This window comes from Nomascus leucogenys, chromosome 24 (assembly GCF_006542625.1).
Source record: "Nomascus leucogenys isolate Asia chromosome 24, Asia_NLE_v1, whole genome shotgun sequence".
NCBI classification, from domain to species: Eukaryota; Metazoa; Chordata; class Mammalia; order Primates; family Hylobatidae; genus Nomascus; species Nomascus leucogenys.
This window is the reverse complement of record NC_044404.1, coordinates 25,659,773-25,682,065: the sequence shown is the minus strand read 5'-3', so window position 1 is coordinate 25,682,065 and position 22,293 is coordinate 25,659,773. Positions and strand designations below refer to the sequence as shown.

The 22,293-nt window shown below is 51.8% G+C and overlaps 1 protein-coding gene across 2 annotated transcripts in view; it reads right to left on the bottom strand.

Annotated features, from left to right (window-relative positions):
* Positions 1-6,309: 6,309 nt before the first annotated feature.
* MAN1C1 (mannosidase alpha class 1C member 1) overlaps positions 6,310-22,293 on the bottom strand; it is a 169,382-nt gene continuing 153,398 nt past the window's right edge. The window contains exons 8-13 of one of the 2 annotated variants that reach the window (XR_004028476.1): positions 20,595-20,710; positions 14,088-14,307; positions 11,357-11,529; positions 9,795-9,910; positions 8,424-8,829; positions 6,310-7,838 (exon numbers count right to left, since the gene is read on the bottom strand). Coding sequence is in view for 1 of the 2 variants with exons in the window: in XM_030805744.1 (XP_030661604.1) it covers positions 8,703-8,829; positions 9,795-9,910; positions 11,357-11,529; positions 14,088-14,307; positions 20,595-20,710 (752 nt within the window). In the remaining variant the exon portion in view is untranslated. Of the gene's footprint in view, positions 8,830-9,794; positions 9,911-11,356; positions 11,530-14,087; positions 14,308-20,594; positions 20,711-22,293 lie in introns of both variants that reach the window. The other variant, XM_030805744.1, reaches the window with a different exon arrangement.

Genomic DNA, 22,293 nt, shown 5'->3' with positions numbered 1-22,293 from the left:
CAGGGCAGGACCGTCTGGATGTGCGGCCGGTGCCCCCGAGAGATAGCCACCCCCAACCCCTGATGACTGCAAGGTTGGCCAGGAAATCCAAAGGCTTAGAGAGGAAAGTCAAGGTATGAATGTGTGTGTGTGTGTGTGTGTGTGTGTATGTGCGAATATGTGTGTGTGAATGTGCTTGTATGTGTGAACGTGTGTATGACTGTGCATGTGTATGTGTGAATGTGTGTGAACATATGTATGTGAATGTATGTTTGTATGAACGTGAATACATATGTAGGTGTGAATGTATAAAAGTGCATGTGTGTGAATGTGTTTATGTGACTTGTGTGTATGAAAGTGCATGTATGTGTACGTAGGTGTGAATGTGTATGAATGTGCATATGTTTATGTGAACGTGTGTGAGTGAATGTGTACGTGTTTGAACTCTTGTGAATGTGTGTGTATATGTGAATATGTAAATGATATGCATGTGAGTGTATGTTAACGTGTGTGGGTATGTGTGTGAATGTGTTTGAACGTGTATGTGTGAATGTGTGTTTATATGAATCTGCATGTATAAGTGTAAATGTGTTTATATGAATGCACGTGTGTGTTGTGTTTAAGTGAACGTGAGTGTGTGGGTATGTGTGAATATGTGTATGAATGTGCATGTGTTTATGCGAATGTGTGTATGAATGCATGTTTGTGTGCATGTTTATGTGAACGTGTATATGTGTACGAATGTGCATGTTTGTGCAAGTGTGTTTATGTGAACGTGTATGAATGTGCGTGTGTGTGCATGTAACTGAACGTTTGTGTGGGGTATGCATGTTTGCATGAATGTGCATATGTGTGTAAGTGAACATGTGTGTGGTTATGCATGTTTGTATGAATGTGCATATGTGTGTAAGTGAACGTGTGTGGTTATGCATGTTTGTATGAATGTGTGGTTTGTATGAATGTGTGAGCGTGTGAGTGTGGGTATGCGTGTGATCCCTTTTCCTCTACACTGCCTCTCAGTCCCTAGACTGGGGACTTCTCCACCTGATAAATGGGCTTGGCCCATTTCCACACGCTCTATAGGATGGTGTAGGACTTGTGATTGGAAAACTGGGCAATTCCTGACAATCCCATTGCAATCACCAGTGGAAAGGGGGTCACTGCACTGAGAAAAGGCCACTTGACCAGCCATCTTCTACCCCATCTTTCTGGGACCTTCATGTTAATGGAAAGAATTGTCCTCCCTTCCTGCCTTGCTTTCTGGAATCTACAGTCAGTCCATGGACCAGACCAGGATGGCCCACAGAACCCCTGCAGTGAAACTGCTCATCGTTTTTCCCACCTGCTTCCTTGGGTCCACTCTCAGCCAGCTGCAGCTGGGAGGGAGGCCAAGTGCATGGTTAATCCCCAAGTCTTCAGCACAGACCTTTATTTTCGTTGATAACATGCTGAGGACACAAAAGTGAGAAGACAACGGTCCTGTGACCGGGGAGCGGTCAGTCTATGGAGGAAAGGCTCATGCATATCTGGGTCTGCCCTAGGTGTGTAGGAGCCCAGGTCAAAGGAGTTTTTACACCTATGTCAAAGGAGGGGCAGGGAGGAGTCAGGGAAGCTGACTCCTGGGCCTGGTCTGTCTCCTGGGCCTGGTTGATGCAGTTTCCTCCAAGTTTCAGAGCACCCTTCCTGGAGGAGGTGACATTGAGGGCAGCTAGGAGGAATGAAGAGGAGTTTAGTAGGCATACCTTGGTGGTGGAGCCCAGGCAGGAAGCAGCATGTGAAGAGACATGGAGGTGTATGAGAACATGGGGAGTTTCCAGCTTGATTTCTAAAGGAAAGAATCTCTGGGATATTTGCATGTTTTTCTAGGCTGAGTTTTACCATTCCCCAGAGCACTGAAGGCTTCTGGGAAAAACACCTTAGTTATCATTGTTTTCACTGAGACCATGGGGCCACAAAATTTATTGTCCAAGTTGGGGCACTTTTAAGAGCAAAGGGGGTACTATTATTATGTTGGAACAACAGGTTAAAATCTGTCATAAGCAAATGCCATGAGTAGGATGGTCACTCTAGCCTTGGGGGGTCATACACAAGGGTGGGGTGGAGGAAGGGTATGGAGAACAGTAGGGAGTACTGAGTGGGCCTCTGTGGAGGCTGCCCAGAGGCTGGGAACAGCTGTGTGACCTGAGCGAGCCTGTTAGGGCCTCAGTTCCCTCCTCTATAAATGGGGATGCCATCTTTTCCTGCCCACCTCCAAAGTTTTGTAGACAGGATTTATCAGGTACTCCATGAAGAGGAAAAACTAACTGGACCTCAGACATTCCTGGGCAAGCTCTTGGCATCTTCCTCAGCCCTGGGCCCCTGCCCGAGCATCCCCCACCACCAGACGGGTCCCTGGAAGACCTTGGACAGTCAACAAATCTTCATCCCAGTTTCCCAATTTCTGTAGATTCAGAGCTAGCTAATGGCAAAATGCTTGCTCAATGGGAAAAGCAGAAAACGTTCAGATTTATTGCTTTGAGATTTTGGTCTGTCTCCTGGGCCTGGTTGATGCAGTTTCCTCCAAGTTTCAGAGCATTTTGTTTAAAAAGAAGAATTTTTGACAGCAGGGTTTTGCCTCACATTTACACAAGGTTTTATAGTTTACAAAGAGGTTCACATCATAACAATCACTGCTAGGATGCACTGAGTTCTTACAAGGGGTGGGGTCGGGAGGCTCGATTAAGCCTTGAAACCACTTTCCTTTTCCATGGATGGAGAAGCAGAGGCTCAGAGGAGCTTAACTAAGGGGCTTGCCCAAGGCCACATAGTCCTGGGAAAGGGCAGGGCAGAGCTGCACACAGGTCCACCAGTTTCAAAGGTTGTGCTTGTATGAAACTGACATGGGTTGTCCTCTCCTCTCGCGACCCTCTGCCTCTCTTGCCTTCAGGCTACCCACTGCGTGCCCTGCTGCAGACAGTGAGTAAGAAAAGGCAAAACCAAACCCAGAGGCTTGTGCAGAAAACAGAGGCTGGAATGAGTATAAAAATAACCAGGTATGTTCAAGGGAATCCTTGAGTCCCTAAACAATATATTTTCTGCTAAGATGATTTATGTAGTGGTGCAGGTGATGGAGGGTCTTCACGGCATCAGCAGAGTAGTTGCTTTCTAATTCTGCACTGTCCAAAACAGCAGCCAGCAGCAATGCATAGCTCTTTAAATTTCATTAAAATGAAATGAAATTGGCCGGGTGCGCTGGCTCACGCCTGTAATCCCAGCACTTTGGGAGGCTGAGATGGGTAAATCACAAGGTCAGGAGTTCAAGACCAGCCTGGCCAAGATGCTGAAACCCTGTCTCTACTAAAAATACAAAAATTAGCCTGGTGTGGTGGCATGCACCTGTAATCCCAGCTACTTGGGAGGCTGAGGCAGGAGAATTGCTTGAACCTGGGCACCAGAGGTTGCAGTGAGCCGAGATCAAGCCACTGCACTCCAGCCTGGGTGACAGAGCAAGACTTCGTCTCAAAAAAAAAAAAAAAAAAAAAATTAACTGGTTGTGGTGGCGCACGCCTAAAGTCCCAGCTACTTGGGAGGCTGAGGCAGAAGAATTGCTTGAACCCAGGAGGCAGAGGTTGCAGTGAGATTGCACCACTGCACTCCAGCCTGGTGACAGAGTGAGACTCTGGTCAATTTAAAAAAAAAAAAAAAGGAAATAAAATTAAAAGTTTAGTTCCTCCATTGCACTTGTCACATTTTAAGTATTCCAGATCCACATGGGGTGACCCTATTGGACGCCACTGTTTTAAGCCACCAGCAGCCTGCTCCTGTCTTATCCTGCTGTCCTGAAGAATGGAGAGCTGTTGACATAGGTGGCAGGCACACCTGTTTTAAGGTAGGTCGCTTTGCAGTCAAGGTATCTATAGATGCCATCCCAACACCTGAGGCCCTCTACTCCACTCTGGAGCAGTTACAGCTCCAGGGATGCAAATAAAAGGCAGAAACCAAGGCAGTGGCCACCAACTGGGGTCTTGCTACTCAAAGTGTGGTCCAAGGACCGGCAGCATCAGTATCTCCTGGGAGCTTGTTAGAGAAAAGCAGAATTGCCGGGCGCGGTGGCTCACGCCTGTAATCCCAGCACTTTGGGAGGCCGGGGCGGGCGGATCACGAGGTCAGGAGATCGAGACCACGGTGAAACCCCGTCTCTACTAAAAATACAAAAAAATTAGCCGGGCGTGGTGGCGGGCGCCTGTAGTCCCAGCTACTCGGAGAGGCTGAGGCAGGAGAATGGCGTGAACCCGGGAGGTGGAGCTTGCAGTGAGCCGAGATTGCGCCACTGCACTCCAGCCTGGGCGACACAGCGAGACTCCGTCTCAAAAAAAAAAAATAAAAAAAGAGAAAAGCAGAATCTGGCTGGGCACCGTGGCTCATGCCTGCCATCTAGCACTTTGGAAGGCTGAGGCAGAAGGATAGCTTGAGCCCAGGATTCTGAGACCAACTTGAGAAACAGAGAGAGAAAAAAAAATTAGCTGGATGTGGCGGCACACACCTGTAGTTTCAGCTCTTCAGGAGGCTAGGTGGAAGGACTGCTTGAGCCCTGGAGATAGAGGCTGCAGTGAGCTATGATGGCCCCACTGCACTCCAGCCTGGGTGACAGAATAAGACCCTGTGTCAGGAAAAAAAAAAAAAAAAGGCAGAATCTCAGGCTCCATGCCGGAGCCGCTGAACATGAACCTGGATTTTAACAAGCTCCCAGGTGATTCCTGTGCACGTTCGAGAAGCTCTGACTTAAGAGACAGGCTGAGCAGGAACAAAACAGTGCTCCAAATATAGGAAACCAAACTGATACTTTCAGATACAAAAAATAGAATCGGCCCCCCTCCTCCAGTAGGGTGTAATTAAGCATTAGTCACAGAGGGCCGAGCATCTTTGTGCCACATGCCCAATGACCATACTTCCAAGGACAGGCCCCCCAGGGGAAACGCTGGGGGAAGCTAGCCCATTCATCTCTAGCACTTTCTCAAACCACAGTGGGGTCACCTCCTCAAAGCAGAGGGAACGGAACTGAGAATCAATCTTGGATGCTGCCTTTAAATCAGATTTTCCATTTCTGCTTTTCTTCCCAATGCATTTGGCCGATCTGACCAAACAGCCAGTCATTTAAAGGGGGGCACCTAGAAAAGGGCTGTGCCCCGCTCGTCCCCCTTCCCGAGGCCGTGAGGCTCTGCAGACCTCAGTGCCAGGAGCTGGGTGTTGATGAGGCTTTCTGGGAAGGAGCCGACATCACGCCCTTCTATGAGGGAAGCAGGTGCAAATGGTGCTTCCATCCTCAGCGAGGGCGCAGGTGAGGCTTAAAACGAGCTTGGCAGCCACGCGCTGACCCCCAGCTGGGGAAGGAGAGGGCTGCTTCAGGGAGAGGTCTGGGTGTTCAGATTCTGTGGCTTGCAAAGCTGTCTCCTACCTTCAGTAAGGATGAGTCATCCCTTAATTCCTCTCTCCTCTCGGCCTATCTTGAGTCGTACTTATTTTTATCCGTGGAATGGAGTTAAGTTGCCAAAAGGATGATATTTCTCCACCTGCAAGGGCCCTCCTGGAGGATACATTTTAAAATATTCATTTTTACAATTTCCTCCCAGCAATACAGCAGAGGACAGGAGAGGAGAGGTAGACAGTCGTACGGGCCTGGCGGGGGAGCCTGGGGCTTGGGGAACTGCAAAGTGGCTTTGAGACAGAGAGACATTCTAGAAGTTATTCTGAGGACACAATTGGACAAAAGTGAAAAGGAGGATAGTTAAGTATGCTCTTCATAACTCTCTGTATAATACTGAAGAAATCAAAGCAAACTGTAAACAGTCCTGCTGTTTTTGCCTGTGCAGCCTGCAGATCCCTTATTTTGGTGATGAATCTCATGTTTTTCTCTAGGGAACAGCTCATCACCCATTGCACAGGGTAATCTTAGGGGGTCTGCCAAGCCAAGATGCCTGGCCCTGCCCTTGGCTAGGGGCAGGCATGTGACCCAGGCCAGGCCACATGGAAAGGAGCCACAGTAGGATCTGGAAACATTTGGATTCAGCCCTCCTGATGGTGGTGCCTAGAGAGGCTTCCCTGGTTCTTGAAGGGTCCCTGGCCAAGTCCTCTTTCTAGCCCTTATTGAGGTTTGGGTGTTTACTCCTTCCTGAGATTCCATAAGCCACCCCATGGCATTTCAGTAAATCCCTTTCTGTGCTTAAGTTGACAGAGTTGGTTTCTGTGATTTGTAACTAAAATCCCAGATGGACACAAACCCAAATGCCTGGCAACAGGGGTTTAGATCAGCAAAGTAGGCTACAGCACACAATGGAATACTCCACAAGCACGTACAGCGATGAGATAAACATATATTTGTTGACATGGAAAGAGGTTCACAATATACAGTTAAGTGCAAAAGCAGATTATAAGAAAACAGTGTGCACAGTAGGATACCACGGTGGCAAAATATATATTCTATATATTCATAGAAAAAGGCCTAGAAGAAAATATAACAGTATTCACCCCAGAGAGTGGGATGGCCAATGAATCTTCTTTCTGCTTCTATTTTCTAATCTTTCTACAATGTTTGTGTAGTCAGTTTTCCTGGTTTGCTTTTTTTTTTTTTTTTTTTTTTTGAGCACAGGTGGGTCATGGGGGTCACGCTCTCATGCTGCCTGTCCAGAGCCTGGTGACTTGCTACAGGGGCCACCCCCCAGCAGCTCTGCTTAAGAAGATTCTGGGAATGTCTTGAGTCTCCAGAACAAGGAACAAGCACTTCCTGTGCCCAGGGAACCAGCAGCTTCCCACTTCTTCTCACAGCAACCTTGTGGGGTTGAGATTTTCTGTCTGCTTGATGGAAAAGAAGAGCCCAGAGAGGGGAGGTACCTGCCTAAGTTCACACAGCAGGGATTTAAAGCGGGGTCACCTGGCCCAGAGCCCCAGGGGCTACTAAAGCTTATGAACAGAGCAGGCAGCTGAGCCCAGGGAAGGGCTCACCATTCTCCTGTGACTTCCGCTGTGTTGACAAGCTGCAAATGTGCCAGGAAAGGGCTGGGTGTGCGGATCACCTGAGCTCAGGAGTTCAAGACCAGGCTAGGCAACATGGCAAAACCTCATCTCTACTAAAAATACAAAAAACTAGCCGGGTGTGGTGACACACCCTGCTACTGGGGAAGCTGAGGCAGGAGAACTGCTTGAACCCAGGAGGTGGAGGTTGCAGTGAGCCAAGATCGCACCACTGCACTGCAGCCTGGGCGACTGAACAAGACTCTGAGTCTCAAAACAAAACAACAACAACAAAAAAAACTGTCAGAGGAGGAAGAGCTGTCACTTCAGTGTTAGGACCTGAACTCCTTGCTCTGCACAACAGCCCCAGTGTTTCAGGCCCCCTCCCAGGGAGGGCATCGGGGAGGGTGGGAAAGGGGGCTGGGTTATGGGAGGTCTGTTCTTCTGCCAGATAGTCTTTCAGCTGCTCCTTTTTATCTTCTGGGTCTTGGCTTGAAGGTTACCTGCCCAGAGAGGCCCTCCCTGACCCCATAGGGTAGGTCCTCAGCTGTCTGTCTATCTCCTTTGTAGCATTTCCTATGACCTGCAGTCACTTCACTTACTTGTCAGTTTCCCTTACCATTGCTCTCTTCCCTCTTGACCCCTTGACTGCAGGGCTTATGACTGTCTCACTCTCAGCGGTGTCCCTGGCCTCTAGCCCAGCGTCTGGTCCATTGCAGGCACTTACCAAGCATCTGCTGAATGATGGAACAGACGGACACTCAACTGGGGTGGCCAGGAGACGGCAGGGGCGAGACTCTCCTCTGCCTTTTTCGGGCTGTGTGACCTCAGGCAAGTTGCTGCTCCTCCCTGGACTTCTTCCCAATCTCAACCTGAGTATAAATAAACAACTCCATCTGAAGGGCTGGCCTCACGCTTCTTGAATATATCAGGACCGATTTCAGGGGAGGTAACAGAAGTTGGAATTGTTTACTAAATTATACCTCAAATCAACTGCTGGCCGATTATTCTTTCTGATGGTAACATTGCAATGGTTTTTCTAGGAGTCACTGATGTGCAATGAGCCCAATCATATTTCTTATTCAATAAACTCTTTTATTCTAGTTCACAGATTTTTCCGTTACAATAATAATGAAAATAGCACTAGTGATTTGTAACACTGAGGCCCAAGCAAAGGGAAACCCCTCCTCAAATTATCAGGTAAATGACACATAGTTGAACATCGGGTCAGTGTTGGGCAAAAAGCATTTAAAATATAGATAACGGGGTCAAGATTTTGTGTGTGTGCAAACACAGAGTTTTATCAGGATGACACAATTTTAGAAAGTGCATGATTTTGAAAATTATGTGTATAATTGGGATAAAACTAAACTGTAGAGAAAAGACAAAATCAAGCAAAAACAAAAACCGAGAAACCAAAAGGAAGCAAATCAAATACAAGGGGCGGATATGCAAACCTCCGGTCCTTTGGCCCTGGAATGGCGAGTGAATGGGCTTCATAGAAATTCTCTGTAGAAAGGAATGTGTGGGCCAGTGTGGCCATGGCTCTGGCCTGACATCGCTGCAGTCTCCAAGTCTTGTCTCCTCACAGAGGAAAAGAAGTTGCTTGTCTGACACATCTGCTGGGGGTCTGCCCCAGATGGGGCCTTTGTTCCCAATCCCTTTGAGAACAGTCCCAAATCCTGAAAAGGCAAGGCATCCCTGCGGCGGCCCCAGGGCGGTGGCTGGAGATGGGGTCAGTGTCTGCCCCAGCTCTTGCCGGAGCTGTCTGAGTGGTTCACCGGGAGCGGGTGGGCCTCAGTGTTGAACACCCAGTCTTCCAGGGAGAGCAAGTCATCTTCAGAGAACAGAAGATAGAGATACCTGTGCCCCATGCAGGGCAGGGAAGCAAGACACGGTCTGTCAGTGGCCTGGGGAAGAAGGGTGGGCCCGGGAACAAGTCTCAGGACCTTTGTGATGGGCCTGTGGCCAAGGTCCGGAGGCCTGAAACCCCAAAACTGTAGGCAGCAGGGTGGGGGTGCTAGTCCTGGGGAAGGAGGCTGTGGCTGCAGAGAAAAGCCTTGAGCTTTGGGGTCAAAAGGACTTAGTTTGCCCTGGTCCTGCCATCAGCCGGCTTCACCCGCCCGGCCCTGTATGTGAGCCCTTATGGCCCAGATTCTCCTCTGGAGGGGTGCCTGAGGGCTGCTCCAGTCCAGTTGGCTCTCACGTGCCCCGCTGCTGCCCACTAAGACTCTATATTCAGAGTACACATTGGGGCACTAAGAAGAACATGGGGTTGTGACTCTAGAACTCCAGCTTCCAGGTTGTGGGTTTTTTCCCCACTGGAAGGAACTGATCATTCTGACCCACCCTAAAGGGTTAAAGCACAAGGGGCTTGCTTTGGGGAACAGCGAGGAGGTGGGATGGCCAACTTCCGTGGCAAGAAATCGAGGGGGGCACAGCAGCCACACTGCAGAGGCCACAGGAGGGAAAGTCAATGCCAGCAACCCACACTGACATCATCATCGTTAACCCTATCCCATTTTACACACGGGGACACGGTTCCCAGAACGGAAGCAACCTGGGGAGATGGGTGAGAAACTGAAGGAAGCTGCGGTATCACACGGTGCGTCCCTAGGGAACTTGGATTCTAGCCCAATCTCACTCTCTGAGAAAGTGGCCTGGCCCAAGGCTCACCCCTGGGGTGCAGCCCTCTGGATTCCAAGCCCTTTACCCCTTTTGGGCTCCCGTCCTGTGACCACAGAACCTGACTGTGGAGGGGAGGGACTGCGGACCCCTACCCCCAACCTCCCACCTGTCCACCCCTAGGAAGAACCCACGCTGCTCACTTTAGTGTCTCCGCTAGAAAGAAGCTCTGCTGCTTGTTGTCATGGTTGGGGGTGCTACTGTACACGTCTTGGATCCCGGAGAAACCGGCTTCTGTCCGACAGTATTTCTCCAAGGCCTGAGGAAGGGGAAGAGGAGGAGGAAAACAGCCTTAACATGGGACAGGAAAGGCCCCTCAAGACTTGTGCATGCCTGGCAGGCTGGAGCTAGAAAGCAGACGGCACCCCCACCCCTTGGCTGGGGACTCCTGGCATTTGTGGGAACAGAAGGTCAAATTATTCTTTCAGGGTTTAGCCACCTGTCCCCAGGCTGGAGGGGCCATACTCCCTCCACCCACACCTCTGAGAGCTCTGGCCCGATGGGCCGCCTGTCCTGAGCTCTTCACCTGGTTTGAACTTAGAGGAAGCTTCTCTTCGTGTTTCAGGGGACTAGGCTGGTCTCACAGATTCACCCACAGTGGTAGGCAGAGGTGAAAAGAGGCCACTGGTGATGGCCATGGGCTGGGATTTGGGGATGGACTTGGTACCCCAGCGATTCTCAGGAGAGATGGTCCCTGGGCTGGAGGCAAGTGGGCCAAGCCATTCATCTTTCTATATAAATGCATTTTTTTTTTTTTTTTTTTTGAGACAAGGTCTCATTTTGTCACCCAGGCTGGAGGGCAGTGGCGCGATCAGAGCTCACTCTGCAGCTTCAACTTCTTGAAGGTTCGAGCAATCCTCTTGCCTCAGCCCCTCAAGTAGCTGGAACTATAGGCGTGCGTCACCATGCCTGGCTAATTCTTGTATTTTTTTGTATAGATGGGGTTTCGCCATGTTGCCTATAGGCTGATAAATACAATTTCTACCCACTGAGGGGTCTGTGGACTGGTCATAGGAGCACAAGGCGCTTTGGCCTTTGAAGGCCAAGAACGATGGTCCTGGGGAAGCAGGTGGACTTAACAGGGCCAGTGAACCCGAGCATACCCTGGACCCTGTCTGAGTGCAATGCTCAGAGTGGGAACGGGGGTGGTGGGGGAGACAGGGGCAGAGAAGGCTCAGCATCCACCAGGGAACCTTCTGGAATCCCCACACCTGCCTTTGACACCTCCCCCAAGACAGCCATTAAACTTCCACCTAGGTGTGGGGCCGGGGGCTGAGGGCAGGGTAGGCCTCAAGGGCCGGTAGAGACTAGGGTGGGGGCTCCCTCGGGCTGGGCTGCCTGTGGGAAGAGGAGGGAGATGGAGGTGAGCTGCCCAGCTTCGGGATGAGGAAAGCATCTGTTGGGACAGCGGTGGCCGCGTGGTGCTCTGGGCAGCTGCCTACTGAGGCCTGGTCCCAGGGCCCAAGGATATGGGCACTCAGAACCCTCTTCACAAGTCTGCCCTGTCCTGTCTCAGGACAACTTTGCTCAGCTGGGGACTCTTGGCTCTGTAACCACCACCTTGACCCTTTGCACTCTGAACTGTGGTCAGAGGTCAACGTGGCTTGGCCTTCCACTCCATGCCCAAGCCAGGGCACCTAGCACCCAGCCTGAGAATTCTCAGGGGCATCTAGCACCTGGCTGCCCATCCCTGGGGCCCACTCACCAGCACCACCTCCCAGCCCCACTCCCTGTAGATGGGGTTGTGGGTCTGTCGCCACAGGTACATGTAGCTCTCCACCACCTCTGGCCGGAGGATGTAGTAGCTCTCGCTCAGCTGGGTGGCCACAGCCTCTCTGCCGGAGTTAAACCAGAAGGCCTCGGGCCCGAGTTTGGTGTCTGGGGAAACAGCGAAGCAGAGGGCCCAGGTCAGACCTCCCACCTCCTGCTTTTCGGGATCCAGGAGAGATGTCAGTTGCCTTGAGCCCGTGGCCAGGGTGATGTCAGGGGTGTGTGGGTGTGGGGTGCCCCTGCCTGGACTGCTGTGTAAGGCTGCACCGGGCAGATGCACAGCTTCCCTCTTGGCCTGGGCCGGACAGAACAAGACCCTCGGGGACTGGAAATGTGAGCAGCTTTGGACTCTGAGAGTCCAAATGAGCTTCTCAGCAGTCTGGGTAGGCGAAGGTTTGGGCAGGGTTCCACGACTGTGTACTTTTAGCCAGACCTCAGCCAAGAGGGTTTCGGGTTTCAACACATCTGGGGAACCGAGGATTAAACAAAATGAGTCTCCCATCTGCAGAATTTATCAGATCCTTTAATATGCTAATGTGAAATGAGGCTTCTCCTCAGGACCCTTTTTCTTAGAAAACTGCTTTTAACACCTCCCAGAACAAACTTCTAGAGTTTGGGAACAGCTGAGGTGGAGATGGAGGGAAGATTGCCCAGGAATGCACCTACTCCCACAGAGGGAGCTGAGGAAGGAGGGCCTGAGGGAGCCTGGGTCCTGTCATTGTCATTGTTTTGTTTTGGGGCAATTTGCTGTCATTCTTATTGGATGGCCATAATTATAACCACCTCTGCAGCCACTATTTATGATTTCAAAGGCTGTGCTGGGTGCTTTAATACACTATTTCAATCCTTAAAAAATGTTTCTTTAGTAAGGTAATTCCACCCATGTGGAAACTGAGGATCAGAGAGGCTAAGTAATTTGCCCAAGGTAACACAGCGAGTTGTGGCTGAGTTGGGACTTGACCCTGGATGCGTCTGATGCCTCTCCTAGGGCAGTGCTCTTTCCCTCCTGGGTCTAACCCTTATAGGCCCAACATGTAGGGTATGAGGGCCAGATCCTTCTCCCTTTAATGCCTGTCCCTCCTGTCCCAGTCACCCAAGTCCCCAGCTCCATTCCTAATGTGAGCCCTCTTCCCTCCTACCAGGGTTCAAAACCCTGAGAGGCCCTAGGTTGCTTTTACTCTAGAGGCAGGGGCTAGAGGTTTGCAGGACTTCCTGCTCTTCCATGGAGGGCTTCAGGGAAGAGGAATTAGCTAGACCCTGGCCTCTCTAATCTTTGCAAATGGTGTAGCGGCTCCTGTTTTGCCAAGTCACTAGTGGGGTGAAGGCAGGAGCCACTGCTACAGGCGTCCACGGGACAAGCCGAGGCTGGCTGGAACAATATGCTCTATTAAGCAGCTGTCTTTTATGGTCTGGGCTGATTGTCTCAGACAAATAGCGAGCCTTTTATTATTCCTGAGATTTCTTATTTGTTTATGGCCCTGGCAGAGCAAGCTCTTTGAAGAGAATGGACGACCAGTTTTAAAGACCCATTGCGAATCTCTGACTTCCTGGAAACAGCTCCAGGAGACCCCATTCAGCTGGGGCGGGCACAGACACATCGAGATGGGCCGTCAGCAAGTGCCTGCAGTGCTGCTGGCCGAAGGCGGCTGCCAAAGTACTTTCTCATGGGACCCTGTGCCTCACTCTGAGACCTGTTGTCATTATTCCCATCGAACAGATAAGAAAACAGAGGCTGCCCATCTGGCCTCTCTAATCTTTGCAAACGGTGTAGCGGCTCCTGGCCATCAGAAAACAGTCGTTTTGTCAAGCGGTGCTTGAGCCTGGGATTTTTACTGCAAATCTTGGATGGTCCCCTCCAACCAACATTGGGATTACCACTCAGAGCGGTGGACGACTCCTGGGACCACACGGGGGCTGGGGATTTTTCTGAGGGGTGCAGTTTGCACACGGGGTGGAACCAAGCATCAGAAGGCCTGGGTTCCAGCCCAGGATCCATTCCTCACGTGCAGTGTGACTTTGGCTAAGTCACTTCCCCTCTCTGGGCTGACTCCGCTTCTCTGTGTAGAATGAGGAGCCAGGCTCAGGCTCTCAAATGTGACCTCTGACTCTAGCATCTGACAATTCAGTGGTGAGTGGCGGGTGGGGAGGACCAAGCTCTCAGGCTTTCCGGTGATCATGGGTCGAAGAGGGCGACTAAACAGGGAACAGGAGGCGGTGAGACCCCCTCTAAGGAGGGTGCCGGGGGAAAGGCAGAGGCACATTTGAAGGTAGGGGACTCAGGGTGGGAATGTGCCGGGCTCAGGAAGCCGCCGTTTCTGCCTCCGGGGCTGGAGGATCCTTTACTCTGTGCCCCTCTCAAGGGAGCTTGGCCAAGTAATCTCTGAGCCTCAGTTTCCTCATCTGTGTGGTGAGGTTCAGTGATGATGTGTCAAGTGCAGAAGAGCACTGGGTACACACAAAGCGCTTCCTGCGTCTGTACTAGTTTCCCTTTCATTCAGGGTACGGTCTCGGAGCCTGGAGAGCACCTCTCTCAAATTCCACCTAACTTCCAAGGGGAGGCTTCCCTAAGGCCATGTGCTCCCTTCGCTCACTGCTGCTGGTCTTTCCAGTTCTTCCTGGTGTCTAGCCTCAGTCTCTCCTACTGCCCCTTCCCCTTGCAGGGTTACCTGAGCGGGCGTATGACTCGTGACACGTCTTGGTGATCTGGGCTGCGAGCTCTCGGTAGTGGGCCCTCTTTTCTTCCTTGGCATCCTCGGCGCCAAGGGCGATCATGCCCCCGGAGAAACAGGCCAGGTGCCCCATCTTGTGGTCCAGAATCCCCCCTCGCCACTCGGCAATGTAGGTCAGCCCCCCGGGAGAGACATTCAGCAAGTAGGTCTCTATCGCCTGGGAGCAAGGTGGGGATTGGGCAGGGAGAAGGGGCGTGGGAGGGCACAGAGAAGGGGGGGAAAGGATGGAAAATGAACATTTTGGAGACAGTAGTAAGGGCAGCTCTGCCAAGCCCTCCATCCCAGGCAAAGGAGGCCCATTGATCTCTGCTGGTCAAGATGCCTGCCAGGGCACAGGAGGGGCTGCTATTCGCTGGGAGGCTCAGACACAGGGCAGCTCCCCAGGGCAAGTCTCTTACAGAGCCTTTAAAATCTTCCACGTTTTAAAAAACATTAAAAAATATTTTAAGATGATCCTCCAGCTCCTCCATTATGTCCCTCTGTTTGATCTTAACCAGAAGCCCAGCTGGCCTGTGGATGGGCTTCAGGGGTCCAGGCCCTTAAAACTGTACCCAACACTTTCTGGCGGATGTGCATCTTTATGGGGACAGTGTCCATCTATTCTCACCAGTTTCTCAAAAAGAACCTGCAGAAAATTAAGAGGTGTTCTCTACGGGTATTTTGTCACACGTTTCCTCATTTAATGCCTACAGCAAGCCAGGCACCTGGGCTGCAGCGCCCTACACAGACAAACGGGAGGGGCAGCTTGTCCCAGGCCACCCAGCCACACCAGCCTAGAAACAAGACCCCACAACGTTCAGAGCTCCGCTTCTTCCACTACCCGATGGCCATGCCTTTTGGTGGGAAGGGAGGTGATGCTGTTGTAAAGACTCTGGGATGTCGGGGGCGTGAGGGGGTCAGCCTGCTGTCAGCTCCGGGAGCCCTGCGGACCAAGGGGAGGGAAGAAGCTGCTCACACAGTCTCGAGGCCAGACTCCATGGGCTGGTGGGGCCTGGCCCATGGCTGGGGTCCCCTGGGGCCCTTGCCAGGCCTCTGCCTCCACTCTTACCCCTCCAATCTACTCTCCAGGGGGTCTCTGTACTCTTCAACTAACAAGCCGGATCATATCATCTGCCTGCTTAGAACCTTCAGTGGTTTACAAGTGCCCTCATGTGGAAACACCAGAGGGGCCTCCAAGACTCCACGATCTGGACCCTGAGGGTGGACCTGATGCTATGGACATGGCTCTGGGGCACAGACTCATCAGGTTCAAATCTCATCTCCACCAGTTCCACGCTGTGTGACACTGGGCAGGTTGTATGTTCTCTCTGTGCCTCAGTTTCCTAACATGTAAATTGGGGATAAGAGCATTAACTGCCTCATAGGGTTGTGAGAATTAAATGAGATATGCCTGCAGGGCTTGGCCTATTTCCCAGCACAGAGTGAGTCCCCACTAATTACTGGCCCCTATGATTCCTCTCCAGTCTGTCTCCTGCCCTTCCCTTCTCACGCCCTACCTCACCTACACTGGCCTTTTTTCACTCAGGTACCCCCCTGGCTTCCAATATCTCGGCAGCCATGTAATATTTCCTTGGTGTCAGCGCTGTGCTAGGTACTGGGGCTACAGGTGTGCTGGAGAGAAGCCTGGACTCTGCCTCAGGGAGCTCACCCATTAGTGCAGAAATTCCCAACAAAACCAAATATATATGAGAGGTGCAATTTGTTTTGTTTTCAGACAGTCTTACTCTGTCACCCAGGCTGTAGTGCAGTGGCATGATCTTGGCTCACTGCAACCTCCACCTCCCAAGTTCAAACCATTCTCGTGCCTCAGCCTCCCAAGTAGCTGGGATTATTATAGGCGTGCGCCACCATCCCTGGCTAATTTTTGTATTTTTAGTAGAGACGGGGTTTCACCATGTTGGCCAGGCTGGTCTTGAACTCCTGACCTCAGGGGATCCACCCACCTTGGCCTCCCAAAATGTTGGGATTACAGGTGTGAGCCACCACAACTGGCTGAGAGGTACAATTTGTGATCAGCAAATTGAATAAAACAAAGTGAGAGGATGAGATTAAAAAATGCGGGGGGAGGCAGGGAAGGGCTGGACACAGTGGCTCACGCCCGTAATCCCAACACTTTGGGAGGCTGAGGCAGATGGATCATTTGAGCCCAGTAGTTTGAAACCAGCCTGGACAACATGGCAAAAACCCAACTCTACTAAAAATATAAGAATTAGCCAGGCATGGTAGTGCATACCTGTAGTCCCAGCTACTTGGGAGGCTGAGGTGGGAGAATCACTTGAATCCAGGAGGCAGAAGTTGCAGTGAGCCAAGATTGCACCACTGCACTCCACCCTGGGCAATAGAATGAGACTCTTTCTCAAAAAAAAACACAAAAACCAAACCAAACAAAACAAAACAAAAAACTGGGGTGGGTGCAGTGCTATACTTTGCAGAGTGAGGTCAGGGAAAATCTCTCTGCAAAGGTGACATTCCTGAAGACTGCATTTTTCTTCCTGCTTCGGGGCTTGGCTGGTGCTGCGCCACCCCCCTGCATGCTCCAGCCCTGACTCTGCTAACTCCACCTCCTCCAGAATGTCACTTCCTTGGAGAGAATGCCCCAATTTAAACCAGCATTGCCACTGCCATTACCTATGGGCCCCTGTCACCCTTCTACATGGTGCCATTCCTACTTGGCGTCTGTTTCTCTTGTATATCTGTCTCTCAGACTCTGAGTGCCGTGTGGCAGCAGAAGCCACCAGCAGCAGCCTCCAGCCAGTGCCCGACACACAGAAGATGCTCAAGGAACACTTGCTCACTTCTGGGTCTGTTTTTTCCTTTTTTCTCTTCTGTCAGGGCCCAGGGCTGGTGGGCTGGCTGCAGGACCCACACTGAGTGGCAGATGGAGAAGCCCTGACAATGTGACATGCCAGGGCACCTGCTCCACATGGGGGAGTGCTGAGGACACCTGCAGAGCAGCCGGGCTGCAGGCAGGGGTCTGCTCTGGGCCCGGACTGGCTCCTGGGCACAGCCATGTCCCTGGCAGCTGCTCGGCGTCACTAAGCCTGCAGCGCAGGGGAGGAGTGTCAGCGCTCAGAAACCTGAGTCAGAGTCACCAGTTGTCAACACTTTCGAGAGAACACAGACATCTGAGGGAGACCTCAGGATGCTGCGCACCAGACCTGGCACCTGCACCTTCCAGACTGCCTCCCACAGGTTATTTCCACTAGGGGTTGGCCCCAAGCTAAGTAATTGCAATCAAGAGGAAATTATAAACCAGTGCCTCTTTGAAGACACAACTGAGACAAGCAGATGCAAAGATAAAAAACAAGGCTTTCTAAAACAAAACACAAGACAGCGCAGGCTGGCAGACGACTGGTAAAAGGTTTAAATCATAGCAAGCAGCGGTGCAAGGAGCCAAGTGGGACACAAGACGGGTTTTTTTTTTAATGTATTAACAAAAATATTTGTGCTGTTCCCTGTGGAGCAGGGCTGACCCATAGGCAGTGAGCCCAGAGTGGCGAGAGGCCCGGGTTTGAATCTCAGCTCTGTGATTTAGGAGCTAGATGACCTTGAGCAAGTTATTTCACTTTACTGAAGACTCACTTTGCTCATCTATAAAATGGGAATGATTCCTGGATCGGTTGTGAGGATTAAAGGAGAGGATATTCGAAGCCCGGCTCAGTATCTGGCGCTGGCTGTTCCTTCCTTTGGCGCCTGCAGGAGCCCCATCTGAGCACTTGTGGGAGGGGTTCCAGGCAAGCCAGGCCCCTCTGTGATTTGGCTGTTGGTAAGTAGAGGCCAGCCCAATGGATCTGGAGTCTGACCCGTGTTTGTGTCCTGGCTCTGGCGCTTGTTGCTATATGGACCTTAGGCCTTTCTGACCCTCAGTTTCGTCATCTGTAAGATGGGGGCTAAATAAGATGAGGTACTTAGAGCACTAGCCCAGAGGAGGCCAAAGTGACCAAAGCGCTTCCTGTTCTTCTTGTTTGTCTCCTGCCGTGATACTCAGGGGTGTGCCCAGTCCGATCTGTCCGACCCTCCCCGGCCCACCCCAGCTGGACACTGGTCTAACCTGGTGGTTTTCTGACCCCAGGTGCACAACAGAATTGTGGAAGGAACTTTTTAAAAAGCTCGGATTGGGATTTAATTGGCCTGAGGTGAGGCTAGACACGGGATTTTTAAAGCTCTCCAGGTGATCCTAAGGTGCAGGCAGGGGTGAAGGTCTTTGGTCAGTGGTTCCCAACCCTGACTATACACGAAATCCCAAGGAGGTTTATGTGTGGCTCGGGCCCCGTGCCCAGAGGTTCCGAGTCAGGGGTGCAGTCTGAACATCAGGACTTTGCAGCTCCCTAGGTGATTTTAACATGCCAACAAGATTGAGAACCACCAGAACATTCTTCAAAACCCCAAACTTGCCAGAGGCGCAGCCTTCACCCAGGGTCAAAGATGCTCCAGGCTCTTCACTGGGAAGATCAAAAGCAGAGAGCAAAGCCTCTTCTATTCAAAGTTCTCTCCTACAAAATCAAGTGCTCTGAGTTTCCTTAAATAATTCATGGCCATTTCTTCCCTTGAGGGCTCAACTACAGTGTGCCCTGAGGGCAGGGAGCCTGGCTGCTCATTAACTTTCTGTTTATTCTGCAAGGGAAGGCAGAAAGGGCCTCTGGGCGGCACACTCCGGCCACCACCAGCTGCACATCAATTCTCTGACCGGGGCTCTGGTCTGAGCTCAGCCAAAGACAGGAGTGAACAAGGCTGGGACGCTGACTGAGATGGGACTGCAGTCCCAGAAGCTGCTTCATGACTGAGGTCTTGTGCCAGGGAGCTGGGCAGGGAAAAATCAATGCTGAACCTACAGTTTAAAGGGTCCACGGCTCTAGCAGTCCGTTTCAATGTATGTCTTTTAAGCACCACCATTCCTGGCCAGATTCCTGTGATCAGAGGGTAGTTAGAGACCATCTATCCATCCATCCAACTGCCCATACCCACCCACCCATCTATCTACTCACCCATCCATCCTTCCCTCCATTCATCCTTTCAGCATTCATGCATGCGTGCGTTCATTCATTCACAAAACAGTTACCACGTGCCTGCTATGTGCCAGGCACTGTTTTAGGAGCAGACAAGATGTCTGATCCCAGATAACTGACATTCTATTTGGGGAAGATAGAGAATGAGCAAGTAAACAAATACGTGCCTGTGATAATTTTAGAGGCTGATGAAGGTGAAGAGAATAAGCCTGGGTATGTGACAGGCTGCGAATGGTAGTTTCAGTGGCATTTGAATTGAGAGTTGACTAGTGAAAGGGACCCAGCCATTGGAATGATATTCCAGGCAGAGGGGACAGCAAGTGCAAAGGCCCTGAGGTGGGAGTCGCCTGGGGTGTCTGAGGAAGAGCAGGAAGACTGGTGCCCAGGGCCCAGAGAGCACAGGGCAGAGGCAGGTGTGAAGTCAGGCTGATCAGCAGGGCCCAGGGAAGGCGGACCCGATGGGTAAAGGAGAGGAGCTGGATTTATTCCAGGTGCTAAGGGAAGCCAGAGAGGAGAGGGAAGTGCGTGTCCAGCTCTTCTGGCTTCTGTTCCCCACACAGCATTCAGAGGGCAGGGCAGAGGGGAAGCCGGTTTAGAGGAAATAAGGAGGTAGTGTAGACCAAGGTGGTGGCAGAGTAGATCCAACTTGCTCAACTTGCTTTATGGGGAAACTGAGGCCCAGAGCTGGCCCAGTGCCTTTTCCTTAGTTGGGCTCCGAGGTATCGGTTGAGTGCTGGGATTCCCTAGCCCTCTTCCCAATGGCTCAGGCTAACTGATTCCCTCTTCTGTCCTGTCCTCTCCTCTTTGGAAGGACTCACCTCAGCCTTCCAGCCCTCGTTCATTCCACACCCCGTGGACAGACAGACCAGCAGTGGTGCCAGCTTGGCCAGCTCTGTGCTGTGTGGCCTTGGGCAAGTGCCTTCCCCTCTCTAGGCCTTGGTTTCCAGCCACATAAAGAGAAGGAGCAAAACTGGATGCTCCACTGAAGGAGGCCTCTTCCAGCTTGGACATACTTCTCATGTCACCTCTGCTGTCCAAGGAAGACACAGCTGAGGGTCTCACTCTGGCAGCCACCCTTGGGGCTGCACTTTGGGCTCTGATACATCAGCCAAAGCATAGACACCGAGCAGGTAGGTGGTGGTTTCTGAATCAGACTGATGGTCACTTCCTATGAGACCTTGGATAAATGACTTCACCTCCCAGAGCTTAGGTTTCGCATCTAACACAGACCCAGTCTTGGAGCATGTGGGAGGGTCACCGGGTGTAAAATGCCTGGCTGGGAGGGGACTGTCCTGTCAATCTTCTCACCAGTTCATTGCAGGGGGTGGGAGCAAGCCTCGGCCCATCTGGCCCCGCTGCCCCCAGCACTCTCCCCCGGCTGTGACAGAGCCAGGGGCTGGTGACCAGCGGCCTGTGAATAATCCAGGGCTTGTCTTACCTCCAAGGCTTCGTAGTACATATTTTTAGCCTCCATATCTGTCTTGCCCGACATCAACCAGGATTTGATCAAATATTCATAAAAACTGTCCCCGAGTCCTCCAACCGAGACATGGTCTGTGAAGGGAAAGAGGACAAGGACATTATCTCCATCTGCTGCCGGCTCTCACGGGGCAGGGCCCCCTCGCACACCCGCCTGGCCTCAGGGGCCCGGTGCCTGTACGGGCAGGAAGCGGGCATCTCGCCAGCAGCCACCGAACCTGGAACGGGGACTGCAAGGCAGACACAGCCTGCGACTTGGAGGAAACCAGGGCTGTCTAGAGAGCGCTCGTCCTGCACAAAAGTGCCTGGGCTCATCCGGTGGGTGCTATAAATCACCTCGCCCTAGCAGACTGGGGACGGCAGGGCCTCTGGTTATTAACTGTGAGTTGCATTTCTTTACAAAGATAATCTGGTGGCAGGGAGTTCAGAGATTTTTATTACCCAGTGACAAACACGATAATTAATGCTGGGTAGCTTCATAAAAGGCCACGGGAAAGAGGAAGAAAAACCTGAATTTAGCTGGCCAAGCCCTCAAGTAGAGCCACTCTGGAAAAACGGAGTTTAAAATTAGCAAATTGGGATAAATGGAGTTCAAAGGAGCGGGAAAGAGAAGAATTGAGTTGGAACACCCCCTCTCTGCCCTGGTGGCCTCTGCCTGCTGGACAGTGGGCCGGCCAAGGAGCAGGGCCTCACAGGCTGTGGCTGAACCAGAGGTCTCTCCACCCAGGGCCGTCCCAGGAGGAAGACGGGTTGCCCGAGGAACACTTCACCGCAGACGCAAGACAGAAAACACTTCACTCCCAGGCTTTGAAAATTAACAACGGGGAAACGTAAAGGCATTTGATAGATTTAACAAAGAACAAACCAGTTCTGTGTTCTGATTCACTTAAGCAGAGGGACAGAGAGAAGAAAGAAAACGGGGGTGGACTGAAGGCGGGGGAGGGGGAATGGGCAGAGTTTTCAACTCCTCAGCAGAAGAAGGGGGCAGACAGAGCGGGGAGAGGGAAAGTGGGTGGGGGGAAGAGGGACAGAAAGAGAGAACACGTCAACAGCTACCATTTATTGTGGGCCAGGAGCCTCACGGTATTATTTATAACTTAATCTTCTGGGCACCCTGCAAGGCAGGTGCTATCGGCCCCATTTCCCAGGTGGGAGAATGGCAACTGGGCCTAAATGGCTCATCCAAGACCATCAAGCTGGTGAAGGGCAGAGCCTCACCTTCCACAGCTGCACAGAGTCAACCAGAGAGTGAAGACAGAGACACGTAGAGAAAGAAAGACAAGTGTGAGGACCGAGGGACCAAAAGACAGGGCAAAGACAGACGGGATCCAGGAGTGGGGGTCGGGAGGAGGCCAGCCACATGGTACACTCGCCCTTCTGGCCCCCTCCAGCCCTGATCCATAAATAAGTCCTGGCCCAGCAAGGGTTCCAGAACGGACCAGCATCTGCAAAAACTGGAACAGACAAGATGAAGCATGTGCTTTGGGGAGGAGCTGGAAAGGGCTGGGGTGGGCTGGACTGTGCTCTGCTGTGGAGGGAAGAGAGAAGTGGCGCCTCTCTCCTTCCTAGGTGCCCCACAGAAGGGAAGGGCTGGGCCAGGCCTGGCATGTTGAGGAGGGGCAGGTCTGTTGCAGAGGAGGGGCCGGGGAGGCTGGAAG